Consider the following 12,766-nt stretch of genomic DNA (forward strand, 5'->3'; position numbering starts at 1 on the left):
CCAATTGCTAGGAGAAATAAGTTTGTTTACATTTACAGGAGATAATGCTGCCCACGTCTTCATTACAATGTCACCTGAAAGTGAGAACAGGCATTCACATGGAACTGTTGTAGCTGACATTGCAAGATATTTATGTGCCAGATGCGCTAAAGATTCATACGCCTCTTCATGCTTTGGCCATCGTTCCAGAGGACATGCTTCTATGCTGATGATGCTTGTTAGAAGAATAATGCGTTAACTAAATTTGTGACTGAACTCCTTGGGAGAGACTTGTATGTCTCCTGCTCTGTTTTACCCACATTCTGGCCATATATTTCATGTTATAGCAGTCTCGGATGATGACCCAGCACATGTTCATTTTAAGAACACTTTCACTGCAAATTTGACAAAATGCAAAGAATATACTAATGTGAAATTTCTAGAATAGCTACAGCACTCAACTCAAGATTTAAGAATCTGAAGTGCCTTCCAAGATCTGAGAGGGGTGAGGTGTGGAGCATGCTTTCAGAAGTCTTCCAAGAGCAACACTCTGATGCGGAAACTACAGAACCCAAACCATCAAAAAGTAAATCAACTTTCTGCTGGTGGCATCTGACTTATGATGATGAAAATGAACATTTGTCGGTCTACACTGCTTTGGATGGTTATAAAGCAGAACCTGTCATCAGCATGGACGCGTGTCCCCTGGAATGGTGGTTGAAATATGAAGGGACATATGAATCTTTAGTGTACCTGGCATGTAAACATCTTGCGACCCCAGGTACAACAATGCCATGCAAACACCTGTTCTCACTTTGAGGTGACATTGTAAACAAGAAGCAGGCAGAATTATTTTCTGCAAATGTAAATAAACTTGTTTGTCTGAGTGACTGGCTGAACAAGTAGGACTGATTGGACTAGTAGGCGCTAAAGTTTTACATTGTTTTATTTTTGAATGAAGGTTTTTTTTTGTACATAATTCTAAATTTGTAAGTTCAACTTTCATGTAAGGAGATTTTACTACAGTACTTGTATTTGGTGAATTGAAAAATAATTCTTTTGTTTTTTACAGTGCAAATATTTGTAATAAAAAATAAAGTGAGCACTGTACATTTTGTATTGGGTTGTAATTGAAAGCAATATATTTGAAAATCTAGAAAATGTCAAAATATTTAAATAAATGTTATTCTACTATTAACATTGCAATTAAATGCGATTCATTTTTTTAATTGCTTGGCAGCCCTAATAGATATCGCTAAAAGGCAAAATAATTCCAATTTGTCATCTACCTTAATCTCAATAGAAGACATTGTTTTGTTTTTCTTATAATTGGTTGTATTAGTTGATAGTTTTTCTCTAGGTGGTATTATGTTTTGTTAGCATTTGATTTTCAAAATAAGGGAAGGTATAACAACAGCAACTCCAATCCATATTACTGATCCATGTGACAGAGATAGTAAGCTTTTGTAATTCTTACCTGCGTGAGGTGGTTGAGTCAGGAAACAAAAACCTGCATGCCCATGTAATACAATTTATTACACAGGTAGATCTCTGTTTTAGAGATGGGAAAACTGAAGTGCAGAGATTCAGTGACTTGCCCAAGTTGTTACAGAATGTGTGGCAGAAATGAAAACAGAAATCACATCTTAATCCCACTCCTGTGTCTCTACTACAATATCATAATTCTTTCCAGGAGCCTCTGGATTATGTAATTCTTCAGCTCACCTGTTTATGCTTGAGTGCAATTAAACTGCTTTGTTAACAGCCATTTTGGATCAAGCTACTGTACTATAGGCAGTGACTTCATTTCAACAGCCGAATTACTTCAACAGAAATGTAATTGTTCTACAGTAAAAATAACCACAGCTGTGTTTTAAGCGTGAATATTAATACCAGTTTTTAGGGCCACATTTTTATAAATAGGTACAGGCAATTGCACATGCTGCAATATGCATACACAAATACAGTGATTGTGAGTGCAATCACAGTAACTGCACATGCAAGTAAAAAAGTACACATCTAACAAGTCATCTGCACATATAATTGCATGTCCCCTTTTCTAAATATCTTGTTCATGTTATACATAAATGTGTACAACTCAGTATTGTATATAAAACATTTATTCTTTTCAGAGCACATTTCTTACAAAAATGTAAACCGAATTATTTTTTGGGTGGAAAGAACTATCTTCCCCCCCCCATAAAATACCCATATTTGATCTAAGTTATTTTCCCATCAATTTATTTTCATATTAGATACTCAAATGTTAAAATAAACTAAGAGAAAACACTAAACCTGAGATATTGAAGATAACTGGATTTATCTTGAACTTCATTATGAAATGGGCTGAAAAAAACCCGAGTGAAGAGAAAGCATCCCTGCCTGTGGTATTAACTGAATATCTTAACTACCTGGAGACCATGGTGGCGATGAAGGTTTTTGTAATATGGGTACTTGCCCACCAGAGAAATACGAGGAATCATAAGCGAGGCCTCCAACTTATTATGTACAGGCCAATGACTAGTTTCAATAAATGACATGCAGGAGTGAAAGGCTCCAAATTCCATTATCTGAGTTATTCAATCCTCAAAAATTCTCTAGTTATAATTTAAAACTTATATGCAAAGCTCTGATTAGAAAGATACATATTCTCTGATTTAAACACAACCTTGTTTAACAGCAGTCTTATTTGAGATTGCTGGGATCCACCCAAGCAGCATCAGAGGGGCTGCTGACAGAGTCACAGCCTGAGCCACCCATATTTCAACAAGAGGAAAAAATACCCAGAGCTCCATTTAACTTTAGGCACATCAGCATCCAAAAGAAAACAACTCAAGCGATTAAAAAGAGTGTAATTTAAAATTAGCGTGCGTTAAATCACAGTAGGATGTGATAGAGCTAATGTGTACCTATACTCATGGATTGCAATAGCTGTGAAGACCGCATGGATTAGTAAACCATAACTCATGCCCTGCGGTGTTGTACTACTGAAGTAACACCTATCTTGTGTTTTATGCCTCCATGATCACAGCAGAATCCCTAGTATGAGTCTACTGAAGTCAAAACAAATATGGGCCCCCTTATGATTACAAACAAGGCCAGGGTTTAAGTGACACTAAGATCCTACATTTACATCACCAGTATTTCCGCCTTGCTTATTGCAGAGAAACATAGGGTAGAATATCTTACAGTATGCCCCAAGGCCAATGGTCACAGTAAGATATAATGGAATGCTGTCCCATAATGTATGCTACTAACACCAGTACGTTTTCTTAAGCTGTATTTGTGTGACTGATGAATTTATTACCTGAACTTTAAGATCAGTCTTTCATATTTAGACATGAAAAGGTGTGTGTGCCAGATGTAGACTCATCTGAATCACTTAGATTATATTTTTTCCATAAAAAATTATCATTTTGTTTCCAAAGAGAACTTTCATGAACTTCCTTCTTTTTTGTCAAAGCAATAGGAGGTGCTCTTTCACACAACTCCTCTATGACGGCCATGTCTGTGAGCTTTCTGAGACTCTCATCATTCTGCTCATTCAGCACATCCCAGAAGTCTTTTGGTCGTTCTTTTGCTTTTTCTGCAGGCCCTGAAAGAGATGTTCTTGGCAGCTCCGTAGGCCTGTTTCCATTACTTTTGAAGAGGTCATTGAGAACAGAGGTGTCTCCTAGTAAGTCTACAAAAGAGTTTTTCTTGTAAGTCTGAGTTTCTCTTTCTGTGTTTTCTGACTGAGACAGGCATCTTTTTCTTCGAGATTCCATCCCCTCTGAGTCCTGCTGTCCTTTAGTGATATTTACAGAGAGCACGTCTATTATTTCTGATTTACTGCTTACTGAGTCAGTTGCCATAAAATCTTTGAATGGTTGACTGTTTCTCCCACTGTTGCTATTTTGGGTATTGACAGTGGACAATTGTTTATCTTTTGAATTAAGACACACAGCATCTTGAATGCAGAAATCATTGTGAAACTGTTTTGCTTCTCCTTTGTGTCTTTTTTGGCTACATATTCCTGCAGTCACACAGGGAGGATCTTCAGCTGAAGGACCAGACCTTGATTGTCCACATTTTACAATGGCCCTTCTCTTTCTACAATGACTTTTATACACCTCTTCTTCCTCACACCCATCTGAAACGCGTACTGGAAGTTTGACTGGAAATAGGTCCTCTAACTCTGGACACTTTCCAGCATAAAAATCTCTCAACATTTTCTGTCGTACTCCTGATGTGGCTTTTGCAATATATTCTGCAAGTTCTTCAGCTGAAGCCATGTTAAAGTGGGATACCATTTCTTCAAACTGTTTCCTATCACCATCAATAAAGAAAAACATGATTATCTTGTCTTAATTTTTTTTAAAAGGCACAGAGTATAAAATAAAGATACAATCAATTCATTCAGTTTAATTAACTTATTTAACACAAACCTAGATGAGAACTGAAAGTCATACCCTTATTGGTAACAGTACTAGTTCTGACTTCAACTGCAAGGAAAAGACCAAGAGCAAAATATTCAAAGTTGCCAAAGTGACAAAGGGCTTGTCTACATCATGGTGGGGTAATGTGCTCTACATGGGCGTGCTTTCCAAAGGGAACTAACGTGTTGCTGATTAATAGGTCCCTGTAGACCCTGCTGATGTGATTTAACATAGCACTGTTTGAAACAGCTGTAGGTGAAACTGTACTATGGAAACTTTAGCATGCACCAGCATGCTACAGGGTCTACAGGGACCAATTAATGCACAACCAATTAATGCACTTTAGAAATCACAATGCTTGAGAGCACATTTCCCCCACGTGCAGACAAGCCCTTAGGAGTCCAATTTTCAAAAGTGACTTAGATACTCAGGAGCCTAAACTTTATTGAAAGGCAATGGGACTGAGGCCCGGTCCTACATCTAAAATGTAGGTTGATCTAACTATATCATTCAGGGGTATGAAAAATGCACAGCCCTGAGAGATGTTGTTAAGACAGCCTAAGACCCAGTGTGCACATCACGAGGTTGACGGAAGAATTCTTCTGTCAACTAGCTACTGTCTCTCAAGGGGGTGGATTTAGTACAGTGCTGGAAAAACTCCTGCCACTGTAGCAAGTGTCCACACCACACTGCTGCAGCTATGCCACTGTAGTGCTTGTCGTATAGACTTACTTTTAGGTGCCTAAGGGCCAGATTTTTAAAGGTATTTAGACATCAAAGATTCATATATGGCACCTAGTGGCATTTTCAAAAGTGCCTAGCACCCTCTGAACCAAAATCACTTAAAAAAATTCACTTGAAAAGTTGAAGGCATAATTTATGGCATACCACCATGTGTCACATTAAACTTGGGAGTAAAATGTTCCTGGAAAGGTCTGAACATGTACAGATGAGAGTTCTAATACTACACAGCCACTGGTTCAGATATCAAGTGCTACAATAACACACTGCTTGGTCTTCCACCCAATTCCAGAACACAGAGTAATTTAAAATCTCAAATATTAAAAAGGTCTCTGACTAAACTGGACACATGCAATACATTTTCTATAGATCTGATCCTTGGAACTAAAGCTTGAAATTAGCTCAACTCCTTTGGGTGCAGATGGTAAGCAGCCATTTTTGCAGGCTTCTGAGAGAATGCAGCTCTGGGAACAGAGAGCAAGCTCAGATATAGAGGCCCATTAGGAACTTCTCACAACTCTTAAAATGATCAGCTGCAGCTCATGGGGAACCATTGGCCTACCCAGAAATTATTGAAATGTTCCTTTAGCAATGAGTTCCTTTCAATGCAAGTGTTTTGGGTTTTAACATTCACAGTTAATTTGAGAGAGGAAGTGGGATAAAATTTTGCTGGAAACTTGTATTAGTTTATGGTTTGACATCTACCTTACTTAAATTCCTCCTCTCATGAGAGGAAAGGAGAGAGAATTAAAACTAAATTATAATTTGATAAAATATACTGTATGGTGATAAAGCAGGAGACCTACATATAATTCTGAAAACAAAACACTATGTCCAATGTTTGGGCAATTCATTAACAGAGACCTAAAAGTGAAAAGTATCCTAAATTGGATATTGATTTTTACTCATTTTAAGAACAACAGAAGGAGATAAGCCCATTCATCCACTCAATAATTCATATTGAAATGCTATCTGGTCTGATGGAGGGGAGCTTGGGTGAAAGATCTTACCAAATTAGAACAAAAAACATCCATGCTATTAAAAGTATGTATTGAGAATATAAGACACAATCTTTATACTGAATTTTAAGACATAAAAATTGGTGTTATAAACAAAATCTTTTTTTCAAAATTAACTTATCTTAGAACATTGTGAACCTCTAAGGCCAGCCTATGTTTGTTTTGGATACAATACTTTAAACAACTTGATTTAAATGAACCCATAAGTACCAAAGGCCATGGAAACCTAAATCATGGTAATAATTGACACATTGCAAAGAATTAATCTAATATTTATGGACTGCTGAACTCTGAGCTTTCCTGGCTTCAGTAACAACTTGGTTATTAATGTCTTGTAAACAAGAAGTAATTTTTTTTTTGGTAAGGAACTTCATATTCTCACCAACACTTGTCCATACTTTCACTCACACAGTTTTACCACCTTAGACAGTGGAAGAATACAGAAACTTTAAAATCTTGTATTTACAGAAATCATAAGGAAAAGTCATGGGATTCAATCTCCTCTGCAATCTGAGTGGCTGCTGATGACCAAGTTGTGTGCAACAGAATCATTAAAATAAAAAAAAAATAACTTTTCAAGACAACAAGCTATTTTGGAACGAAAGCTACATATGAAATATTTTAAGCTAAAATATCCTGCAGTAAAGTTAAAACATGTTATGAATTCAACACAAAACTTCAGGTGAGCAGGTATTGACATGCCTTACATAATTTGTGAGGCACAACAAAAAGCTGGGAGCATTCTATCTAGCAAGTTATATCTGCCGTGACTTATTGTTCTTATATGCTTTTTTTATTTCTAAAATAACAGTAGGAATTCTGAAGTAGGAAACTGTTACTGATAAAACAGTTCTCCTGATGTACTATAGTGCAAAGTAGCAACAAGGATTTTTCTAAGCTTATCTAGTAATCTGTCTTGCTGATACCTATGAAAGATTCACAGGGATAATTTTCTTCCTTCCATCCCTCTACTGTTAGACAATAGACAGCTCAGTCTTGAGTGGTGGGAACAGTGAAAATGGTTTGAGTGGTAGCACACACACACAAAGTAGAGAGAGTTTACATGTACTTTCTAAGGTTTATACTTAGCCTGGTTGAACACGTAATATTTTCCACAGACAGCAACACTGCTTGCTTTTCACACGCTGCTCAAACAATGTGTATCAAACCTAAACTGGAGGGACCATCTTACGAATGACAAATAGTACAGTGCCCATACCCACCATTCAGTCTTCAGCCAATCCACTGAGACTGCCCAGAAGGGTGCCAACCAGAGTATTTTTGGGATGTGAATACTTGTCTCCTTTGGCACTGCAAGGAGCGAAATGGGAGCTGCAGAGTTGGTGCTCGGGCCGGGGGCAGTGCGCGGAGATTATCCTCCCAAGGGGCTGCAGGTACTTGCCGCCGGCTGCTTTCAGGAGTGGTGCGGAGCGAGGGTGGGCAGGAAGCCTGCCGTAGCCCTGCTGCACTGCCAGCGGTGGTGCCTGGGGCCTCCAGGGCCTTTTTAAACCACCCTGGCCCCTGGGCAATTGCTCCCTTGACTCCCCACGTCGGCAGGCCAGAGTGTGGTTCTAGCAAAGTGCAGAACTATCAAGAATGCCATCCTTCAGAATACATACTAAAACTAAGCTCCCTTTGCCCAATCTTTGATGGCTATTCATGTTGAAGTTAGGGGTCCTGTGGGCAATTTTAAAAGAAAAATAGCACTTAACCCTGGCTTCTCAGCCAAATTTATCTCAGCAACAAAAAACATCACACAGAATAGGTTCTTATGTCCTAGATTGTGAGGCAGTCATGAATGAGCATGTGGCCACTGCATTACCTATACCTAACTCATTGGTAAGTCAGTCACTTTGGTATACCTTTAGAAAGTTGAAATCTACAGCCATTTAAAACTGAAAACAATCTTCAAGAATATGATTGTACCAGACTAGGCCCTGAGTCTCAGACATATTGCTGTTGGTTCTTTTAAACTAGACACTTTCTATAAAACGCAGCAGGTTTGTAAAGAGGTCATCTTTTCTCCTAGTTGAGTACTAAATGCAGCCAACACTCCCATTTTCCCTTCCCCATCCCCACAGTTGGGCCTCTTTTCAATAAAAGCTTGAGAGTTTCCAGCATTTAGCAGCAGCATCTCACACAAGTCTGTTTGCAACCAGCTACTGTTTTCCGCAAGATTATTTCCAGCCATTCTCAGCTTTGGTAGAATATTTGGTTGCAAAATTTCATATTTTCAGATTTCTGTCCAAAGATATTGGCACCATTCTAAATGAAGGTTAAAACACAGGATTCAACAAGCCCTAAGAGGCCCCTGCTCTAATTTTACATGAAATAAGACTGTTTTGCTTATTAATCGTTTCTAAATCCATTTTCAAGGCTTTTAAAAATCTGAAGATTTATTATCACTATCAAGCTAGACTACGTAAGTGATACTCTCTGACACTTCACTTTAACTCTCTAAAAAAATATAGAGCTTTTCCAATCTAAATAGTTTATCCAAATATTCAGCTGCTCCACTTTTTCCTCTCCCCTCTCACACCCATAAAACAATCAATTTTTAGAAGTACAAAACTAATACAAAGAGATTTAGTGAAAAAAATCTGTATTAAAATATTCCTAAAAGTTACATACACTGCACATTTTGTATATAAGTGCAAAGAATCCCACGGGTAGGGTGTATTTAAAAATTTACTATAAACTTATCAAATATATTTTAAAAATGTCAATCCACTTAGGCTCATTTTCAAATTATTGGGAAAGACCTTTAAATAATTCAGACCAAGTTTCCAATTTCAGATCAGGAGGGTGTTTTTGTTTTGTTTTAACTATGATGTAGATAATCTGCTATTTAGTTTGGACAGTGAACCAGTCTGTTTCTGTTAAAAAAAGAAATTCATAGTTAACATATTTTGAACATCTACAACAGCATCTCTGTTTTAATATTACTAGTTATATGCCTCTTGGGCCTCTCCCAGTAGCAGCTATCCAGACTCCAACATTTACAGAAGAATGCTGCATATCTTCTTCAATGGAGAAAGCAGCTTGATTACAAGTATATCCTCAAACAATTTTACTGGCTCCCCACTTATTTCAGGATCCAATCTGATATTGACCTCCTTGTTTCTACAATGCACTTGCTTCAGCTGATTTCATAAATTCTCTCTCTCAACTCCTTGCTTAGTTAGCAATGGCCTATACCTTTCTATTTCTGCATGCTCTTTGACCATTGTTACTAAGAGAACTTTCTCCTTTGCAGTTCTTGACATCTGCTACAATGTTTCTCTTTCTCTGCACGATTATAATTTAAATGTTGCTAATTAGTATTAAATAGTGAGGAGGGACAGGGTGGAGTGGAGTGGGGGATGGACTGGAGGAGGGTTGGGGGAGAGAGAGAATGAACTAGAATGAGTCTTTTTCCAAATTGGGATTTTGCAGGGGGAGAGAGATGTGGGAGGGTGGGGAAGCAGCAGCACAGAAAAATACCCTGTTTTGGAAAACTTGAATCTGTGTTTAAGAAAAACTCAACTTTTTAGTCCTTGTACCCTTCAGCTGAAAGAGACTAGATCTGGATAATACCAGTAGCCAGTCTCCAATCCACGCTATAAAATCTCATTTTATACAATTTAATAAATTAAGCTGCAGTATTGTACCGTGCACATACCATGAATCCTGCTAGGATGACATCTGCACAGATATGTAATGCATGACATGTTGATTCAACATGTTGAAATGGTTTGTGGGTGGTTCCATTTGAGCTCAGCCTCAAGACTGATGGCTGTAAATTCCCATTTAAGTTTCAACAAGAATTGGAATATCATATTTGTTTAAGAATCCAAAATTATGATTTCAACAAGTCATTTATTTTATACATCCTGACTGGCAGTGAAATATCAGACTACTGTCAGGGTACATTTTCAAATTAGCAGGAAAAGAGAAATTCAAAGCCTTACCCCCTCAAGGAGAAGACTACACCTTCCTTCCCTCCCACACACTGGCACTTGCTGTTAAACACATTATAGATTCATCACTTGCCAAAATTCCATTTGTAAAATAAACACTGTTCAGATTTAAATTAAAAATTAAAAAAGAACTTCCTGTAGATGATAAAAAATCCTGAATGTATTTTCCCTTAAGTATGTTTTCATAGCCAACTCATAAACTACACCTGACAGACAGCAAATCACAACACCTTGCACATTCTTGAACGGTTTTAAATATTCACTCCCCTAGAAAAGGCAATATGCATTTTCCAAAAATCAGAACATCAATCTCTTGTCAACACGACTGTTTGTTCCATAATGAATTTTTTTTAAAGAACTGTTTACCGTAGAGTTATAGTCCTAGTTAATAAGTAAAATCCTTAAACAGTTCATCTCTATTCTGGAAAAAGTGAAATTCAGGCTTTTCAGAGTTAAAGGACTGGTAAAACAATTATTTCAAAACAATTTTTGCTAGTAAAGACCATCTTTTCACATATCAACAAGTTACTACCCTCTTTCTGTCAATTTAAAAGCAGAGGCAAACCGTGTGTACTTTAAGTAAACAACTTGTATAAAATCTACAACCTAAGATTTCAAACCACTTCACAAATTCTGGATGCACTGTGAGTGTTTCCATAGGTAAGGAAGAGGAGAGCTTTGCACTTAAAGCAGGGATTCAGCTTTTTTGTAATGTATGAAGAATATATTGCATCCTCCTGAAGCACTTAGCCTGAGTTAAAAACTTCAAAGAAATCTAAATGCGTAGAAGTGCCCAAACAATCTTAACTCTACCTAGCAGTGACAGCATTAAAAATATGAAAAAAAACCAAATACATTTTAAAAGTCAGTTTCTTCTAATCTGAGATACCAAGCACAAAATATGTATCAATCATAATTGCATAGCTGTTGCTTTCCCACTCTTTAACAGTGTTTGGATTACTTTTAAATTTAACCTTAATTCTTAATTTCATGGATTTATAATGCTTGTTTTGAGATTAATTACATCCAGGTATTTTTTTTAAATTTTAAATTTCCTGATAAGCACTTTCATCCTCAACTCACATTAATAGTTTTTATCTGAGAATATTCACTGAATCTCAACACCTTTGTGAGAAAGGTAGGAGGGTATTGATCTGCTTTTTTCAGATTAAGGAAAATAATATAGTTGTGTATGGCAGACGCACTTGAGGGGCCACATCTGCAATCCTTAGTCAGAACTCTCAGCAATTTAAATGGGAGTTTTGCCTAACAACTGGACCCATAAAAAACAAGATTCTAATTGCACGTACTGCACAGTCTCTAAACCAGTGGTTCTCAGCCTATTTACCATGGTGGGCCACGTATGCTGCTCACTACTTGCTATGTGGGCCACATACACACAATATATATAATACCTGTATGGCCCTGAGGATGTCACATGGGCTGCAACTGTGTGCTGATTGGGCTTGGCTGCAGATTGAGAACCACTGCTCTAAACCAAAGCAAAATGGACCAAAATCCTTTCCGGGTGTAAATTTATTGACTTTACACAAGTTGCACTGGAATTATTTTGGCCCTCTAAATACAGTTGGAGGTCCTCAAATTACCTCAATTTGAAAATTATCAAAATTATCAACTTTCACAATATTAACTGAAAACACAAAAACAACATGTGTGCCATTTTAAATAATTCATGTCTATATTTTAATTCAGCCAGTATGGCAAAAGTGTGCTGTATAAGCTACAGTATAAAGGCAAAGTTTCCAATTACTTCTGCTCTTGTAACAGAAAGTTATCAATAACCCAGCCCTGCCTTTTGCCCACCCATGTCTGACTAAAGTTTATTTGACAAAATGAAAAAATTACACAACTTCCTAAAGTAAAGTTCTCTGTAATTTCTACTTCTTCCTCATCCTCCCACCTTACGAGGCTCACCTGCGAATGCTTTTGGGTGTCTCTCCAATCAAGAAGGTAGTTGGACCTACTCTGTGTACCTTTTTCTTCTTCTGGATTGCAGGATGTGCAATACAAAGGTGAGACTGCTTACTGTTGTCACTTATTTGCTGTTCTCTCTTAATGTTCTTTTTTGCTGATATGGCTTCTTGGGTTTCCTTCTCTCTCTAACAAAAAGAGAAATAGAAAACATTATTTGTCCATATTTCATAGAAGAGGGTTTTTTTAAAATATGTAGCAGTTCTGTTCTGATCACTCTAATTTCACAATTAGCCATGGTCTAGCAGTTAGTATGCTAGCCTGGGACTCAGGAGACCCAACATCAATTCCCTGATGTGTCACAAACTTCCTGTGTGACTTTGAGCAAGTCACTGTATCTCAGTTCCCCACCTGTAAAACTGGGATAATAGCACTTCCCTACCTCACAAGAGTGTAGTGAGGATAAATACACTGAATCTTTCACTAAATGCTAGTACAATGCCTGGCACAATGGGGTCCCAATCTCAGTTGGAACCTGCATCAGAATACAAAGAACCTATTCACACATTAAAATTATTGTATTGACTCAAATACATCCTCATTTCTGTCTTGCGTCATTTCGCAAGATTACATGGGCCATCTGAATTTCCACTTAGTTTCTGTTTATTAATGTTTTTGTTACATGTATACTTGCCCTGTGCAGAATTTTCAGCTACTT

At 37.4% G+C, this 12,766-nt stretch overlaps 1 protein-coding gene across 6 annotated transcripts in view; it reads right to left on the bottom strand.

The window, feature by feature from the left end:
• Positions 1 to 1,110: 1,110 nt before the first annotated feature.
• The window catches only part of ERCC6L2 (ERCC excision repair 6 like 2), a 102,655-nt gene continuing 90,999 nt past the window's right edge, over positions 1,111 to 12,766 (bottom strand). For 5 of the 6 annotated variants that reach the window (XM_077817463.1, XM_077817464.1, XM_077817460.1 and 2 more), the window contains 2 exons: positions 12,052 to 12,236; positions 1,111 to 4,287 (listed from right to left, as the gene is read on the bottom strand). In XM_077817463.1, coding sequence (XP_077673589.1) covers positions 3,300 to 4,287; positions 12,052 to 12,236 — 1,173 coding nt within the window. In that variant the 3' untranslated portion in view covers positions 1,111 to 3,299. Of the gene's footprint in view, positions 4,288 to 12,047; positions 12,237 to 12,766 lie in introns of those variants that run through there. The other variant, XM_077817465.1, reaches the window with a different exon arrangement.

This window comes from Eretmochelys imbricata, chromosome 5, assembly GCF_965152235.1.
Source record: "Eretmochelys imbricata isolate rEreImb1 chromosome 5, rEreImb1.hap1, whole genome shotgun sequence".
Taxonomy (NCBI): domain Eukaryota; kingdom Metazoa; phylum Chordata; order Testudines; family Cheloniidae; genus Eretmochelys; species Eretmochelys imbricata.